The sequence below is a fragment of the Podarcis muralis genome, chromosome 16 (genome assembly GCF_964188315.1).
Source record: "Podarcis muralis chromosome 16, rPodMur119.hap1.1, whole genome shotgun sequence".
Classification (NCBI taxonomy): Eukaryota; Metazoa; Chordata; class Lepidosauria; order Squamata; family Lacertidae; genus Podarcis; species Podarcis muralis.
The window spans coordinates 32,332,782-32,348,811 of NC_135670.1; the positions used below are offsets into that span (position 1 = coordinate 32,332,782).

General features: G+C 48.0%; 1 protein-coding gene across 25 annotated transcripts in view; it reads right to left on the bottom strand.

Moving 5' to 3' along the window:
* FBRSL1 (fibrosin like 1) overlaps positions 1-1,422 on the bottom strand; it is a 792,934-nt gene extending 791,512 nt beyond the window's left edge. For 7 of the 25 annotated variants that reach the window (XM_077920106.1, XM_077920096.1, XM_077920095.1 and 4 more), the window contains exon 1: positions 200-1,420. In XM_077920106.1, the coding sequence (XP_077776232.1) occupies positions 200-493 (294 nt within the window). In that variant the 5' untranslated portion in view covers positions 494-1,420. Of the gene's footprint in view, positions 1-199 lie in introns of all 25 variants that reach the window. The other 18 variants (XM_077920099.1, XM_077920108.1, XM_077920105.1 and 15 more) reach the window with 10 other exon arrangements.
* Between the last annotated feature and the right edge of the window lie 14,608 nt (positions 1,423-16,030).

Consider the following 16,030-nt stretch of genomic DNA (forward strand, 5'->3'; position numbering starts at 1 on the left):
ATTCCTCCAGGCTTGAATACTCATGGCTCATGTGCCAGAAGTTAATTGATATTGACAAGGAAGCAAAAAGGGGAGGGGGTGGATGGCTGGATCCAGCCAAACCCAACAGATACACCCCAAGCTCTTCCCTCGTTCTCCCCCCCCCCACCCCAAATCCCTATAAGCCCATGAAAAGAGAGCAACCCGTTCTGATCCTTACCTCCAAGGCTTCCATCGTGCTGAAGCTGGCGATCGCAAATCCATCAATTAAATCCTCTTCCTGAGAGCTGGATTCTCGCCTCCTCCGCCTCGGAGGTCTGGCGTTCCTGGCTGCAGAAGCCTGGCTCTTAGGATTCGGGCAATTTTGGCTCGTATTCTCCTTGCCCGGGCTGTGTTCTCTCTCGGATGCCGAGGAAGGGCTCTGGTTCGGGCGGTCCCTGCCATTTGGATCCCTTCGCCTCACGCGGTCCCTTTGGGACCGAGATTTCCTGCTCTGTCTGATTTTCCCATCCATTTCAAAGAAGCAAAAACAAACACACAAAAAACCACCTCAAAAATGTATTTCAGAGCGAAGTGCGGTGGGTCTTTTCTCTCTAAAATACCACCCTAATATAATCCAGCCTCTCTCTCTCTCTCTCTCTCTTTTTCTCTTCTCTCCTTCAGGCTTATAAAATCCAAAGGAAGGGGGCGGGAGGTGGGGCGGGGGGGGGATAGAAGAGAGAAATGTAATCCAGCAGACCTCTGTGGAAAGGAAAGGGTGATCCGATGGAGGGCAGAGAAGGAAGAAGGGGGTGGGTGGGGGGGAATTAAAAGAGATCCAGAAGAAAAGAAAAATGTAAATCCAGACGAAGTGACCTTGACAAATCTTTTCCCCCTCCCTTGCAAAAATAAAATTAAAAATTAAAGAGAGGCAAGCCACGCAGCCAAACAGTGCAATTGATCTCCAGTTCGGATCTGGTGGGAGAGAGAAAGAGCCAAGCTTACCCCCACACTCACACACACCCCGTCCAAAAAAAAATTATTTAAAAACAAAAATCACCCCCCAAAAAACTGAAACACAAGAGACAAATCCAGGAGGTCGAATCCAGGCTTGGGAAAAGGAAAATAATAAATCCAGGACACCAGCAGAGCCGATGTGAAGAAACAGAAGCAGCGGTGGTGGTGGTGGTAGTGGCGGCGGCTGCTCCTCCGCGACGAACCCTCCCCCCTTCTCCTCCCCCCTCTCTTTTTTTTTTAACTCCCTCCCGCCCCGGGGCAAGCAGCGCCCCGCCCCGGGTTCGAATCCTGCCGAGAGACGAAAATGGCAACAAGAGGGTTCCGGATCCCGCGCGCGCGCCGCAACTTTGTTGCGAGGAAGGCGAAGAGAAATTCCCTGGCGCAGCCTCCGCCTCCTCCTCCTCCTCTTCGGCGGCTGCTGCTGCTGATCCTCCTGCCGCCGCCGCCGCCGCCCCCCTTCAGCTCGCCGCCCCCTCCTCCTCCTGCAGCCGGGCCCGGCTGCTCCCCTCCTTCCCCAACTTTCCCACCCGCGGCCGGCGAGCCTCTCCGCCCTGCCCGCCTCCCTAAGCCGGCCACCCTCCTCCTCCCTCTCCCTCCGCCGCCGCCGCCACCAGCAGCAGCAGCAGCCCTGCCCGCCTGCCTGCCTGCCTTGTCACCCGGAGAAGCTGCGCCTGCCTCTCCGCCTCCTCCTCCTTCCCTCGCGCTTCTCTTTCTCTCTCAGGCTGCTGCGCCGCGGCGCCGGCTGCTGCTGCTGCTCTCCCTCAAGCTTCTCCTGCTCGCATTCCGCCCCATTCTCCCTCTCGCTCCTCTCTTTTTTTTTCTCCTCCTCTTCTTCTCCCCCCACCCACCCCACCCCACCTCCCGAGCAGGCTCAGGCTTTAAGCACCGCCCGGCCGGCCGCGCATGAGCAGGGCTGCCAGCTGCGCGTCATTCCCCGGCGCAGGCCCCGAGCCGGCGGCTTCTCTCTCCTCGCTCGCTCTGTGTCTCTCTCTCTCACGCGCGCGCTCGCTTCCCACTCGCACGCACGCACTCTCTCCAACCCGCCGCCCCCCCCAATCCAACTCCCCTTCAACAAATCTCCCGGGTTCTCGCTCTCTCGCTGACCTTACCAACTCCCCAAGGAGGGGAGGGGAGGAAAGGTTAAGAGGAACCCGCGTCAAAAGCCGGGGGGGGGGAGGTAAAAGAGAGAAATGGTAATTGGTGTGTGTCGCCCCCCCCCCCCAGGTTGGGGGAAGAGGATGAAAAGAGGGGAGGGCAAGCACACGCACGCACAAACACACACACACACACCCCTCTTGCCTTTAGCATTTCTGCAGCCTCCCTGGTTGCAGTCGTTTCTGTATCCGAAAGATGAGGGGAAGCAAAATCGTGCAATTCCTGGAAATTGAACCCCCCCCCCCCAAAAAAAAACACACGTTAGGAAAGGGGAAAGAATTAAGGAAAGTGTCAAGCTACACACGCGCACACACTTTGAACCCCCTTTGCAATCTCTGTAGCTTCCTCATGGCAATCATTTCCTTCACCTTGCAATTCCTGGAAGGATCCCAGGCTGCCATCGCTTAACCGGAGAGACTTAATCCCACTGAACTCAGAGGACAGAGGGACAGTTAAGTCCTTTTAGACTTTTGCACTTGTGAGGGTCTTTACAGGGGAGGCGGACCCTGGACTTTTTTCACTGGCTTCAATAGGTGTGTGGCCATTGAGAGGCCCTCCTACTTACTATCCTGGAAGGGGGCTTGGATTTCTGCCCCACCATGTCTCGCCCTGAGGACACCACTGTCAGTGGAATCAGAATTGTGGAGCTGGAAGGGTTCCCAGGGGTCATCAAGTCCAACCCCCTGCAATGCAGGAATCTCAACTCGTTCCCCATCCAATTTGAAGCCATACCCAACACTGCTTAGCTTTGCAAATGTGCTACCAGTTTTATTGCTGCGGGAGCCAAGTAGATCTTACAGAATTGCAGAATGAGAAGAAGCCTGCCTCTTTTATTTAGATGCAATTTGAGGAAAATACAAAAGGGAGCAGGGGGAGAAGAGTAAAAGCAAAACACCCCCCAGCCCACAATATTGGTGATAACTAGGTATTTAGAAGAATTAATTCTTTGCAAAAAAAATAAATCCTATGGAGGTGATGATACCCACACCAAGCTACCCATTGCAATTTTTGCTATAACAGAGGTGTCTGAAACTGGGAGAGAAATGCTACCCTTTTCCTTCCCTTCCTCATGGGGAGAGTGGTCAAGATTACACCCACCCTCCTCTGCAATAAATGAGACATTTAAAATGTTGAGGTGGGGGGAAGAGAAGTACCAACCCCCTCGCCTTGCCAACTGTATTGAGTGGCACATTTGTTTCAGAAGACGGCAAGCTAACCATTGCAGATACTGGAGCTAACTAAATGGGGGAGTGGGGTGGGGAAAACAAACTACAATAAAAGCAAGCAAGCATTTGGGGAGGACAGATAATACCACACAAACCCTGACACACTGCAAATCTTTGTTATATGCCATTGACAGCCACCTCAACAAGGAAGGGGGCATAGGAGACTCCGCAATTTTTCTTGTAAGGGAGATGTCTCCAGTCAGGTGAGGGGTAAAAAAAATACCTAATGCTCATCTGTAGTCATTAATAATACTCCATGGGGAAGAACAGGAGGATTTAAGGTCAGTATTCAAATGGGGAGGTAACCACTACCTTGCAATTTGCTCGATCCTTCAATGAGTGGTAGTTTTGTTTCATTTTGTTTACATAAAAGCTTCCACCCCAGTCTAAAATAGTGCTGCCCTTATGGAATTCAGCAGAGAAAATGGGGATACAACTAGTTGGCTCTGCCTGTCATTGGCTACACTTGTTGGGCTCCCTGTTGTCCACTCTACCAGTCCTAATGGGCACCAGGCACCGCTGAAGAGACTTGTCTTTGCAGTTTGAGTTAAGGGTCTGGGGGCCTTGTATGGTTGCTTCTATCCTTAGGACACCTTCACACTTTGGGGGACTTCATGTACGGTACTCAGACAGAACTTCTCCTTTGTAAGACCCTTCTGTGGAGTGGAGCCCTTGTCCCTTGGGTCCTGTAGCCCGTCTTCTAGTAAAGGTAAAGGGACCCCTGACCATTAGGTCCAGTCGTGGCCGACTCTGGGGTTGCAGCGCTCATCTCACTTTATTGGTCGAGGGAGCCAGCGTACAGCTTCTGGGTCATGTGGCCAACACAACTAAGCCGCTTCTGGCGAACCAGAGCAGTGCACGGAAACGCCGTTTACCTTCCCACCGGAGTGGTACCTATTTATCTACTTGCACTTTGACGTGCTTTCAAGCTGCTAGGTTGGCAGGAGCAGGGACCGAGCAACGGGAGCTCACCCCGACATGGGGATTCGAACTGCCGACCTTCTGATCAGCAAGTCCTAGGCTCTGTGGTTTAACCCACAGCGCCACCTGCGTCTTCTAGGGAGAAGCAAATGCCACTCCCCCCTGTACCCAGCACCCATAAAAGCCCAAGACCACATCCACACTTTGCATTGAAAGCATTAGGGTACCACTTTAAGCAGTCGTGGGTTTTCCCCAAAACATAATGGGAGCTGTAGTTTGTTAACGGTGCTGATAGTGGTTTGGAAACCCCTGCTGTCTTTACAGAGCTACAGTTCCAAGAGCTGTCCCAAGGGGAAACTGGGAACCGCAGCTCTGGAAGGAAAATAGGGGCCTCCTAAGAACTCTCAGCACTCTTAAACTACACTTTTTAGGATTCTTGGGGGAAGCCATGACTGCTTAAAAGTGGGCATCATAGTGCTTTAAATGTTTGGTGTGGATGGGAGTCATACACATTTCCTTGAAAATAAACCCCGCTGAAACCCCAGGGACTTAAAAAAGTAAGCTTGGGGCTATTATGGAAGAGAAGCAGCTTTCTGCATAGCAGATAGCTCGCTTGCAAAAACGCTCCATCCGTAGATTGTGATCAACTTCAGAGTCCTATACAGTTGTAACGACTTACCAGTCCAAGGATGGAATGCGGCTCTATTGCCTAGAAACTGCTTTGCATACAGTTGGTCTCGGGTTCAGTCTGTGGGATCTCCAGCCAGGATTGGGAGAGAATCCACCTGAAATCCTGTTCCCTGCTACTAGTCGGTATAGAAAAGGCTGATCTAAATGGACCTCGCCATTTTGACTTGGTAGCATCCTATAGTAATCCTCCCCTTCCAAACCAATAAGCAAGGAACAAATCATTGGCTATAGATGTAAGCACTCTTCTTCTTCCTTTATATAGCTTAAAGGGGTGGGGTGGCAGCCATAAGGAATGCTGGGTAAAAAGGGCTGGGCTTGAAGCATAAAGACAAGCTGTCCAACAGGTGACTATTTCTCCTTATAATTGGATTGAGTTGAGGTGTGTGGCTTCTGTTTATTTAGAGGTCAAAGTCTTGCTCTTTGAGAACTTGATCAATGGTTGTGTTTGAACTAAAAATGGCTTTCCTTACTCAAGACACAAGGTTCGTAGGCTGGTTTTTGCTGCTGTTCTCAAGTCCTTGTTAGGCAAGTTGCTTGTAAACAGCATGCAAATAACAAAAGTAGCTAAAATAAGGGTGAATATTCCCGCCCCCCCAATACCTGGTTGGTACATGTTAGTACATGTTTATTAGAATTCTAATTTATGCCCGGGGCTGTAATTATTTTGCATTAACTCACTTGGAGTGTAAGCATTTGGTACATCTTAACCCCAGGAAATGTTTGGAGAGCTCTGCCATCACCAGTATTTGTCGTCCGGAGCAGTCACATAGCCCCTGTTTTGGTTTGAGACTTTCCATGTTGTTGTAGTAACTCCTGTAATCTAGATAATATTTGGTGAGGATGTCTAGAACCAGATCTATAGAAAAGAAATGGAACAGGGGAAGATGATATCTGGAAAAACATACCCAAGGGATAGCGATTAATATCTCTTGTTGGTTCCCTTTGCCCTCTCCACTTGAATGCAAGGCTCTTAACTATTTTTATTCAAAAACACAAAAGAGCTCCTGTTTTGTTTTGTTTCAAAAACCTTTACAGATTTCACTTCTGCCAACGGTGCCTTAGGCAATTAGTAACCCTCTTTAATTGATTGATTGATTGATTGATATTTTAAAATAGTAGCAATTAGCTTTGTGCAGCATGTTAGGGTGTTCAAAGTGTCTTGCGATGTCTCGGAATCCAAACAGCTTTGCAAGGTAGGACAGTGTGTTGTTACCCCACACCCCACTGCAGTTGGTGTGCTATGGGTCAGTAGTTTGCTTTAAGGCACCCTCCACTTGGTGAGACAAAAAAGAAAAAAGCAGAGGTACATTTCTGAAGTTGGGAGCAACTGACTCACTGATTGGTGCTGTAGTAATTATGCTACGCTGGCCAAATACACTTGGAATTACCAAAACTTGCAAGCTCAGAATATTACTGCTGTTTTGCTTTCCAAACCAGCGCCTGGGGGGAAATCTCACTTCTCTGTGCTGCTTCTGACCACATATGTGAGACTGCTGGGAAATAATTTTCCCCAGACTAAATTGTCCAGTTACAAGCAGAGCTAGTAGAGGATGTAGCCTGGGGAGCTGGTTTGGCGGCAGCCCCAGGGGCTACATAGAAAGGCTTGACAGGCTGTATTGCCCCCTCCCTTCCCTTAAGGTTTCCTCACCCCTATGCTTCAAGATTTATTATTATTATTTTTAAAAGCTGGGAATTCTGAAGTGTTGAACGCTAGGCCCTTCTTAGAGAAACGCACCATCCTGGCTCGTTGTATTTGCCACTTGACAAGCTCGTGTCGTTGAGTGTTTTAATTTGAAAGTGGAGGCAGAAGCTGTGCTCCTCAGTCTGTTAGGGGGCAAATCGGCATTTTGTGTGCAGCTTAGCCAAAAATCACACATGCCCTCCAATGTCATCTGTCCTGCAACAAATCCTATAATCATTTCGGGCCCAATTAAGCAAGAAAGACAACTGACTCTCTAACCACTTCCTTTGGTAATTGCAGGCTAGCAGGAACTGGCCATTTATCTGCTCATGGGCTTGGCTGGACTCTCAGATGAGATGGGATTTCCTCCTCCCCCTCCCCCCCCACAGTCACCATTTCTGCCTGTGTCTTTGAAGTGTTTTGGCTCAGAAGGCTTTTTTTTTTTTAAAGGAAAAGTCTGTGAGGTTTGCAATGCTTGACCTGCAAAGGCTACGAAGGTTCATCAAAAGGGTGAAGGAACTAGACCTTGAAGCCAAAGTGTAGGGAATCTTTACATGCACTTAAGACATAAAATAAGCTTCATTCATTACTGCCAGAGCATAACACAGTTTGTATAAGGGTGCCCCCTGACTCAGTATTTTGCAGGAGAGCAACACAAGAAAGTTAGGTTTCCAGCTTCAAAGTGGATTAAGGTGCTCTGTTGTTCCGTCACAACAAATCCACTTTTGCTGTCGTTGTTAAAAGAGGGATTTCTTCCAGATTCATTTTCCAATGCATTTCTCCAGCACTGCACAAAGTGTAGAATGAAGAAATGATTAACAGGAAGACATGTAAACAACCTGCAGGTAAATCAGGACGGCAAACCAATCATAACAAATGTTCAATGAAGACATATTCTAACCAGCATGTGAATTTTGTGCAAGCAAATTTTGTGTGAGCGTCCGGAGGCAGTTGGAGGATGGATGGCAGTTAGTGGATTGAGATTAAATCCTGACAAGACAGAAGTACTGTTTTGGGGGGACAGGGGTGTGGGAGACTCTCTGGTTCCGAAGGACCAGGTGTGCAGCCTGGGAGTCATTTGAGAAGCACAGGTCAATTCTGTGTCCAGGACAGCTGTCTACCAGCTCCATCTGGTACACCAGCTGAGACCCTATCTGCCTGCACACTGTCTCGCCAGAGTGGCACATGCTCTGGTTATCTCCCACTTGGACTACGGCAATGTGCTCTACGTGGGGCTACCTTTGAAGGTGACGCATAAACTACAACTACTGCAGAATGTGGCAGCTAGACTGGTGACTGGAAGTGGCCGCCAAGACCATATAACACCAGCCCTAAAGGATCGACGCTGGCTCCCAGTACTTTTCTGAGCACAAGTCAAAGTGTTGGTGCTGACCTTTAAAACCCTAAACGGACTTGGCCCAGTATACCTGAAAGAGCGCCTCTACACCCATTATTCAGCCTGAACACCGAGGTCCTACTCTGAGGACCTTCTGGCAGTTCCCTCACTGTAAGAAGTGAAGTTACAGGGAACCAGGCAGAGGACCTTTTCGGTAGTGATGCCCTCCCTGTGGAATGCCCTCCCATCAAATGTCAAGGAGGTAAAGAACTACTCAACTTTAGAAGACATCTGATGGTAGCCCTGTATCGTTTAATGTTTGATGTTTTATTATGTGCTGGAAGTGTGTCTGGGGTAACCCGGTCAGATGGGCAGGGTATAAATAATAAAATTATTATCATTATTACTGGGGTGAGTGCCGAATAAACAGGTTGTCTGAATTTCAAAACATTGAGGAGGATGCAGTTTGGAACTGAGAAATGGGATTAAACCCTCACCTCCTGCTGCCACCTTTCCCCTCTGCAAATTACAGTGGTGCCCTGCAAGACGAATGCCTCCTGCAAGACGGAAAACCCACTAGACGAAAGGGTTTTCCGTTTTTGAGTTGCTTCGCAAGACGATTTTCCCTATGGGCTTGCTTCGCAAAACGAAAACTTCTTGCAAGTCTTGCGATTTTCCCCCCCGCTCCCCCCCTTTTTCTAAGCCGCTAAGCCACTAATAGCCTTTTAGCAGCTAAGCCGCTAAGCCTTTAATAGCCGCTAAACCGCTAATAGCGCTAAGCCGCTAAGCCGCTAATAGGGTTGCTTCGCAAGACGAAAAAACCGCTAGACGAAGAGAATCGCGAAACGGATTCTTTTCGCCTTGCGAGGCACCACTGTACACCCTCCACCAGAGTGATTTCTACTAAGAAAGGGAGAGTTAAGTACTGTTTCTCCCTTGCAAATAATGTCTAGGGACATCAGCAGTGACCAGGGTACAGTTGGCAGGGGAGAACCAATCGGGAAGGGTGAAGCATCTCTCCCCTGCCTCTTTCTCCTCGCAAACTGTGCTCTGCTCTCCTGCTGCAGTAATTTTGGCAGTTCACCTTGGTTCCCACATTGCCAGCTGCTGTGCATTTTGTTTGACATCCAAAGACCTGAGGGTGTGAGAAATAATAAGAGCAAAGAGCCTGGGCACACACTCCACCTCTCCTTTGCCAATGAGGATCATGTCACACATCCCATTTTTAGACACACACTTAAAATGTGTTGCATTTAATGTGTTAGCAGCGCAAGGCACATTTGCAAGCACAGGCAGGGAACTTGTGGCCCTCGGTTGCTGCTGGACTTCCAGCTCCCATCAGTCAGCAAATAAAACGGAAATGAGAGCGGAACATGTGCCATATTCCACTTACGGTTCCAGAAGTGGCTTTTACTTTGCGTGAAAGCTCAAATGCAATGTGGAAATGAGTGACTAGCATCGTGAAAATGGAACAAACCGCCAAGTGAATGCAGCCAGTGTCAAGGACAGATTCCAGCCAGGCAAAGACATTTGAGGAGGCTGCAAAGCAGAGCTGGTGAGGGGTGTGGTTTAGGAGGGGGTGTGGCCTGGGGGAGAGCTGCAAGGGCCAGATAGAGGGGACCGCATTTGGTCCCTGTTCCAGATCCTCCGGCATGTCTAATGGCCTGGTTTTGCTTCCTTGTTCAGAAATTAAGCAGTGTCTCCATGGTAGCAGAGTATCAGCTGTTTAGACAATGCCATGCACACCCCACAATGTGCAGATCTTGAGGGGCAGCATTGCCATCCTCTGATTTGAGGCGCTCCATCACAGTGAGATCAGAGTCTCTCCTGTTGTGTTGTAGTAGAATGCCATGCCCAAGAAATACAGGGAGATAAATCACAGATTTACAGAGTTGTTTAATTTGTGTTGTAGCGGAAGGCTGATGGAGCAGTCTGGGGCCTTTTAATTATTATCACTAAAAGGTAAAGGTACCCCTGCCCGTACGGGCCAGTCTTGACAGACTCTAGGGTTGTGCGCCCATCTCACTCAAGAGGCCGGGGGCCAGCGCTGTCCGGAGACACTTCCGGGTCACGTGGCCAGCGTGACAAGCTGCATCTGGCGAGCCAGCGCAGCACACGGAACGCCGTTTACCTTCCCGCTAGTAAGCGGTCCCTATTTATCTACTTGCACCCGGGGGTGCTTTCAAACTGCTAGGTTGGCAGGCGCTGGGACCGAACAACAGGAGCGCACCCCGCCGCGGGGATTCGAACCGCCAACCTTTCGATCGGCAAGCCCTAGGCGCTGAGGCTTTTACCCACAGCGCCACCCGCGTCCCGCCAATTATTATCACTATTATGAATTAAATCATTATTATGAATTAAATCTGTTAGCCACTTTATCTTGCCGAAGGCAACCCATGGTGACAAAACAACACCCCCCCGCCCTGCGATACATTAAAACCAAGGGAAGAAATACATTAAAAACATTAGAATATATTAAAAACATCCCACCTGCTTCTAAAGGTCCATAGTTCGTTAAAGGCCACAGGCCTGGTTATAGAGGAAAGTTTTTGTCTGGTGCGTAAATATTTGTAGTGAAGGTGCCAGGTGAGTCTTCCTTGGGAGAGAATTCCACAAATGGAGATCCTCTGCAGAAAAGGCCCATTCTTGTGTTGCCACCCTCTGGGCCTCTCATGGAAGGGACACACGAAGAAGGGCCTCAGATGGTTATTACAGGGTCTTGGCATGCAGAAGGTTCCAGATGTAAGCACCAGTTAAAATGGGTTGGAAACCTCAGGCCCAGGAATGTGGCTCTCCAGGTCTCTGGGAACGGTCATTTACCGTGCTATAATTCCCAGCACTCGTAACAAACTACAGTTTCCTGGATTCTTTACAGGAAGTAGTGTGCTTTAAATGTAGGGTGAGCACGTAGCCCAAGTGAGACAAAATGCTTCAGAATACTGTATGTGTATCCGGCCAAAGGCCCATCAAGTCCGGCATCCTATTCTCAGCCAGGGCCGGATTTAGGTTTGATGAGGCCCTCAGCTACTGAAGGTAATGGGGCCCTTTATATGTCCACTGTTTTTTGTCTTGAACATATGCTATATGGTAATTTATGGACCTAATAGGTATCTAAAGCCGTTTGCGCATAACAAAAAAGTGAAATACAATTAAGAAGTAGTATATTAATAGTGAAATAATTATTAAGCTCTAACTTAAAATTATTTTTTCATAACAAACATAATAATGCAAACACATTGGCATTTGGCAATAACAAAAAAAATATTTTATTTGTTTTTCATCTTATATTTTGGAAATGTACATCCAGTTCTTCCCCCATTAATTTTTTGGGGGGCCCTCGAGAGAGTGGGGCCCTAAGCTATAGCTTGTTTAGCTTATATGTAAATCTGGCACTGCTCAAGAAGACTGCTGCCCCAATGGGAAGTCCATAAGCTGTCCCTGAGTGCAAGAGGGCACTCCCCACTTCTGAATCCCACAGTGGAGGGAGAACATAGTCATCAGGGTTAGTAGTCATTCACAGCCTTGTCCTCCATGAATTTTTCTAATCCTCTTTTAAAGACATCCAAGTTGGTAGCGATCACTAGCTCTTGTGGGAGCAAATTCCATAGTTAATCTATGCACTGCGTGAAGTCCTTTCTTTTGTCTGTGCATAATCTTCCATCATTCAGCTTCACTGGATGAACTCAAGTTTTGAATGGCTGAAGTCCCCCAGGGGTCAGTCTCTTCTCCTCCTCTGCCCCTGGCCTTCCATTCTGGGGGCACAGTTTAGCTGTTGACCCTAAACCAAGCTCCTCATTTAGGGTAGGTGCCAAGGCCCACGGAAGCAGATGGCAAAAAGAATCAACCTGACCCAAATCCCACAGCTTCACACCCGTGCCTGGATATATTCCAGGCCATTTGCAGTAAGAAATCTGCACATTTTCTTTGGACGGAAAGTGAGATGTGCTAGAGACTGACAGGAAAGACTGCAAATCTCCACGGCGCAAACAAGGCCTGGAGACTTTGACCCAGCCAAATTGCAGTTGCAATTATTATCTATCTTGCATCGCTGAACTCCTCATCTTTCAGCCTTTTTCAGTCTCAAAAAAGAGAGACTTCCCATTCATTGTCACTGCTCAAGAAGACTGCTGCTAGGTTTTGAAAAGCTGTAGGCTAAAAAGCTTCCTTATTTTGTGAAATTCAGATGTATATATTTATATTTTTACCAAAATGTATGTAGCCATTATGAAACTGAATGACCAGCCTTCGCAGTAGCCAAGAGTGTCCAGGTTTGTGGTAGCGATTGTCTGTTTTAAACCCTTGTCCATTTCCACTCCCTCTGATCTATTTCCATTCACCTGGAATTACAATATGATGGATATCACTGTGTAAAACTCAATTTGATGGATGGACAAAGGCTTCGTGGAGAGAGAATCCTTGTCTTCTACCAAATGAGTAAAAATTGATTGGATTGGAGGAGAACCTGCTACTAATTAACGGTGTGGGGTGTTATTGTTTTTGGTTAGTCCTTAATGCTTAATATTTAAACAACAGTAAAAAGGTAAAGGTAAAGGTCCCCTGACAGTTAAGTCCAATCACAGACGACTCTGGGGTTGCGGCGCTCATCTCGCTTTACAGGCCGAGGGAGCTGGCGTTTGTCTGCAGACAGTTTTTCTGGGTCATGTGGCCAGCATGACTAAGCCGCTTCTGGTGCAACAGAAGACCGAAACCAGAGCAGCGCACGGAAACACCATTTACCTTCCCGCAGGAGCGATACCTATTTATCTACTTGCACTTTTGGGTGTGCTTTCAAACTGCTAGGTTGGCAGGAGCAGGGACCGAGCAACGGGAGCTCACCCCGTCGCGGGGATTCGAACCGCCGACCTTCTGATCAGCAAGCCCAAGAGGCTCAGTGGTTTAGACCAGCGTTCTTCAACCTTGGGTCCCCAGATGTTGGTGGACTACAACTCCCATCCTCCCTGACCATTGGCTAAGCTGACTGGGGATTATGGGTATTGGAGTCCAACAACATCTGGGGACCCAAGGTTGAAGAGCACTGGTTTAGACCACAGCGCCACCTGCGTCCCACTTTAAACAATAGTAACAAAGCGCAATTCATTTGTTACTGTTACATTATTGCCAAGGCTAATGTTTGCAAGGTATCCGACAAGCAGCTTAAGCAAAGTTTAATTCCCTGTCAAAAAACTTACCATTAAGATAATGAGGAAAGCAAACCTGAGTAAGGAGGAAAAGGAAGCAAGGAAACGCAGAGCAGTCCTGCATAGCTGAACACCATTCAAGGGTATTAAGGATGATAAAGCACCTTTCAGTATACAGGAGATATTAAGGTGTGGGAGAGTACTCTTCATGGAGAGTAGGGGAGGTGGAGGGGTAGTACCTCTGGTGGAGGACATATTGTGCTCCTTCTGGGGTAGTTTGTCCACCTTTGATCCCCACTCTGCACTCAGCTCTCACCTGTGGCTCCTAGAAGCTGTCGGCATCCAACAATAGCCACCCCCTGGGAATGGCTTCAACTGGCCAGCTAAACAAGGGGAGGGTAGCCGATAGGTCTCAAACCCTTGGGGAGTTAGGGATTTCCCCTGCATGCAAAGACAGGCTCTGGCAGATTGAACAGACAAGACCAGCAGTCAAAAAGGCAGTTTCTGCACATGCCATATGTCAGGTGTGCGTGCAGGAGCCAGGCCCTGTGACCAATACTCACCTGTGACTCTGCAGGACTGGGGCCTTCCTAAGTTTGTTCTGAAGAGGCAAGGCGCGGCCTAACAGGTGAGGCTGATTGGTAACTGAAAGCACCTGGTGGCAAGAGCTGGGAAGGGATATAAGGTCAGCATTTCCCTTCGGCTCTTTGCCCCAGCAACACGCTTCCAGCCTTTGGCTTCTTGCTTCCTGATCCTTGAACCTCAGCTTCTTGGCTCCCTGCTTCTTGATCCTTGGACCCTTGGCTTCTTGACTCCTTGCTTCTTGATCCTCGGACCCCTGACTTCGTGACTCCTTGTTCCCTGCCCCTCAGACCCTTGGCTTCTTGACTCCCGGCTCTCTGACCCTCAGACTCTTGGCTTCTTGGCTTCTGGACCCTCGTTCCTGCTCCCACCCCACCATCTTGCCCCTGGTCCTGATGTCCCCTGCCGGGACTTTGATCGCCCGTGAACCAGACCGTGACACCATAGAGAGAAGTGGGGAGCAGATGGGGCTCGAACCTCATCCAGGAGAAGGAAAACTCTGTTCCGAAACCTCTGCTGCCTTGCAGGGTATCTTCAGGAGAAGAAACGGCTAAGGAGTAAACCCTGCACAAATCTAGAGAGAGTCCCTAAGGCTTTTGGATGGCGCCTTTTATGCCTCCTTCCAGCAACTCCTGCAGCCAAGCTTGCTCCAAACATATTGCTCTGCTTCCCTTTGGACCACACCAGCCACCTCCTTCAATGGAGGAATTTGCAGCTGTCCCATACTGACCTATCCAGGCTTGATTGTGTACAGTATGTATTTATTCTGTTTTATAACCCACGCTCCTTCCCAGGAGCTGAGGGTGGTGTGCATGGTTCTTCCTCCATTTTGTCCCCACATCAACCCTTCAAAGTAGGTAATGCTGAGAGAGAGAAACTGTTCCAAGGGTTATCCAGTGAGCTTCATGGCTGAATGGGGATTTGAACCCAATATTGCACCCAATCAATGTAAGCCCAAGCATAACTGTCGACATTACAGACATCTCTGAGGAAGGACAGCCTTATAACTATAAAGTTTTGATCTTGTGATTAATAATAATTGGGTTGTATCCAGCTGTGAATTTCTGCTTGCAAAACCCTTCATCCAGAGAAGGGTTCGGAGATATCATTAATGGCAACACTGCGTCACTTCAATGCACGAGAAAGTTAAAAAGAGCAAACCCACTCAGCATGGGAGCAGGAGCTCACCTTAAGCGCTGAATGATCAACCATAATCTTTCCCAAAATTCTTGCTCCTATAAATAAGTACCTTGATATTCTTTCCTCCGCTAAACTTGGATGCTTGAAATAGTGTGTGTATGTAGTACTTGTGTGTTTAAAAAGAACCCAAGACTCTAGAGACCTAGAAAGCATATACTGTAAAATGATGTATTTGCTGTACATTAACTTTTTCCACTCTATTAGTGGATGTTGCTTTAAAAGAGAAAAAGAGGAGAGCTAATAAAAAAGAAAATTAATTTAGAGTAGGCAATTCTAGTAGCAGGCATTTTCCCCCCCAGACAGATTTCCAGAGAACTTGACCATGGAGTGTGAAAATAATTTCATAAGTGGTCAAGCTTCTTATGATAAAAGGTGCTAAGGCATTTGTACTGTATTCACCACAATTTTTATTTCTTTGAACTACTGTGGTTGCTAGATGTTCTCAATTACTGAATGAGGACCCCTCTCCTCACTCTGGCAGCTGGCAGATGAAAAAAACAACCACCGCCATGTGTAAAACTGGACTTCATGAGCAACAATCTTAGCTTGCCACTGGTGGTCTGTGCTAGCATATAGAGCAGGCTTCCTCAAACTTGGCCATCCAGATGTTTTTGGCCTAAAACTCCCATGACCCCCAGCTAGCAGGACCAGTGGTCAGGGATGATGGGAATTGTAGTCTCAAAACATCTGGAGGGTCATGTTCGAGGAAGCCTGATACAGAGTCTATTTGCAGCAGTAGAGGTAAACTTGAATTAAATTAATCCTTACTCAGAGCACACCTTTAGTTGAAAGTTAATTAGACCGAGACTAGGTATAAGATAAGAAAGCGTATGCTTATTAAAGGAGGTATATTCTTGATAGGAAAGAGTTCTATAGTCGTAGCTAACTATCTAGTACTATTTGGAGAAACAAAGATGACATGCTTGGCCGTGAGGTCTAGAGAAAGACTCTTAACTGGAAGCAGAAAGTTGTCAAACTGGACGTAACCCAAGATTCATCAGTCTAAACATCCAAGAGATAGAGAGATGTCAGCATAGAGATGAAGTTACAGGAAGAGTTTGGGAATCTGCTGCTTCGTCTCCCATGACCCGTGCAAACCCATTTTAGCAAGCTGTGTTGCACCCAA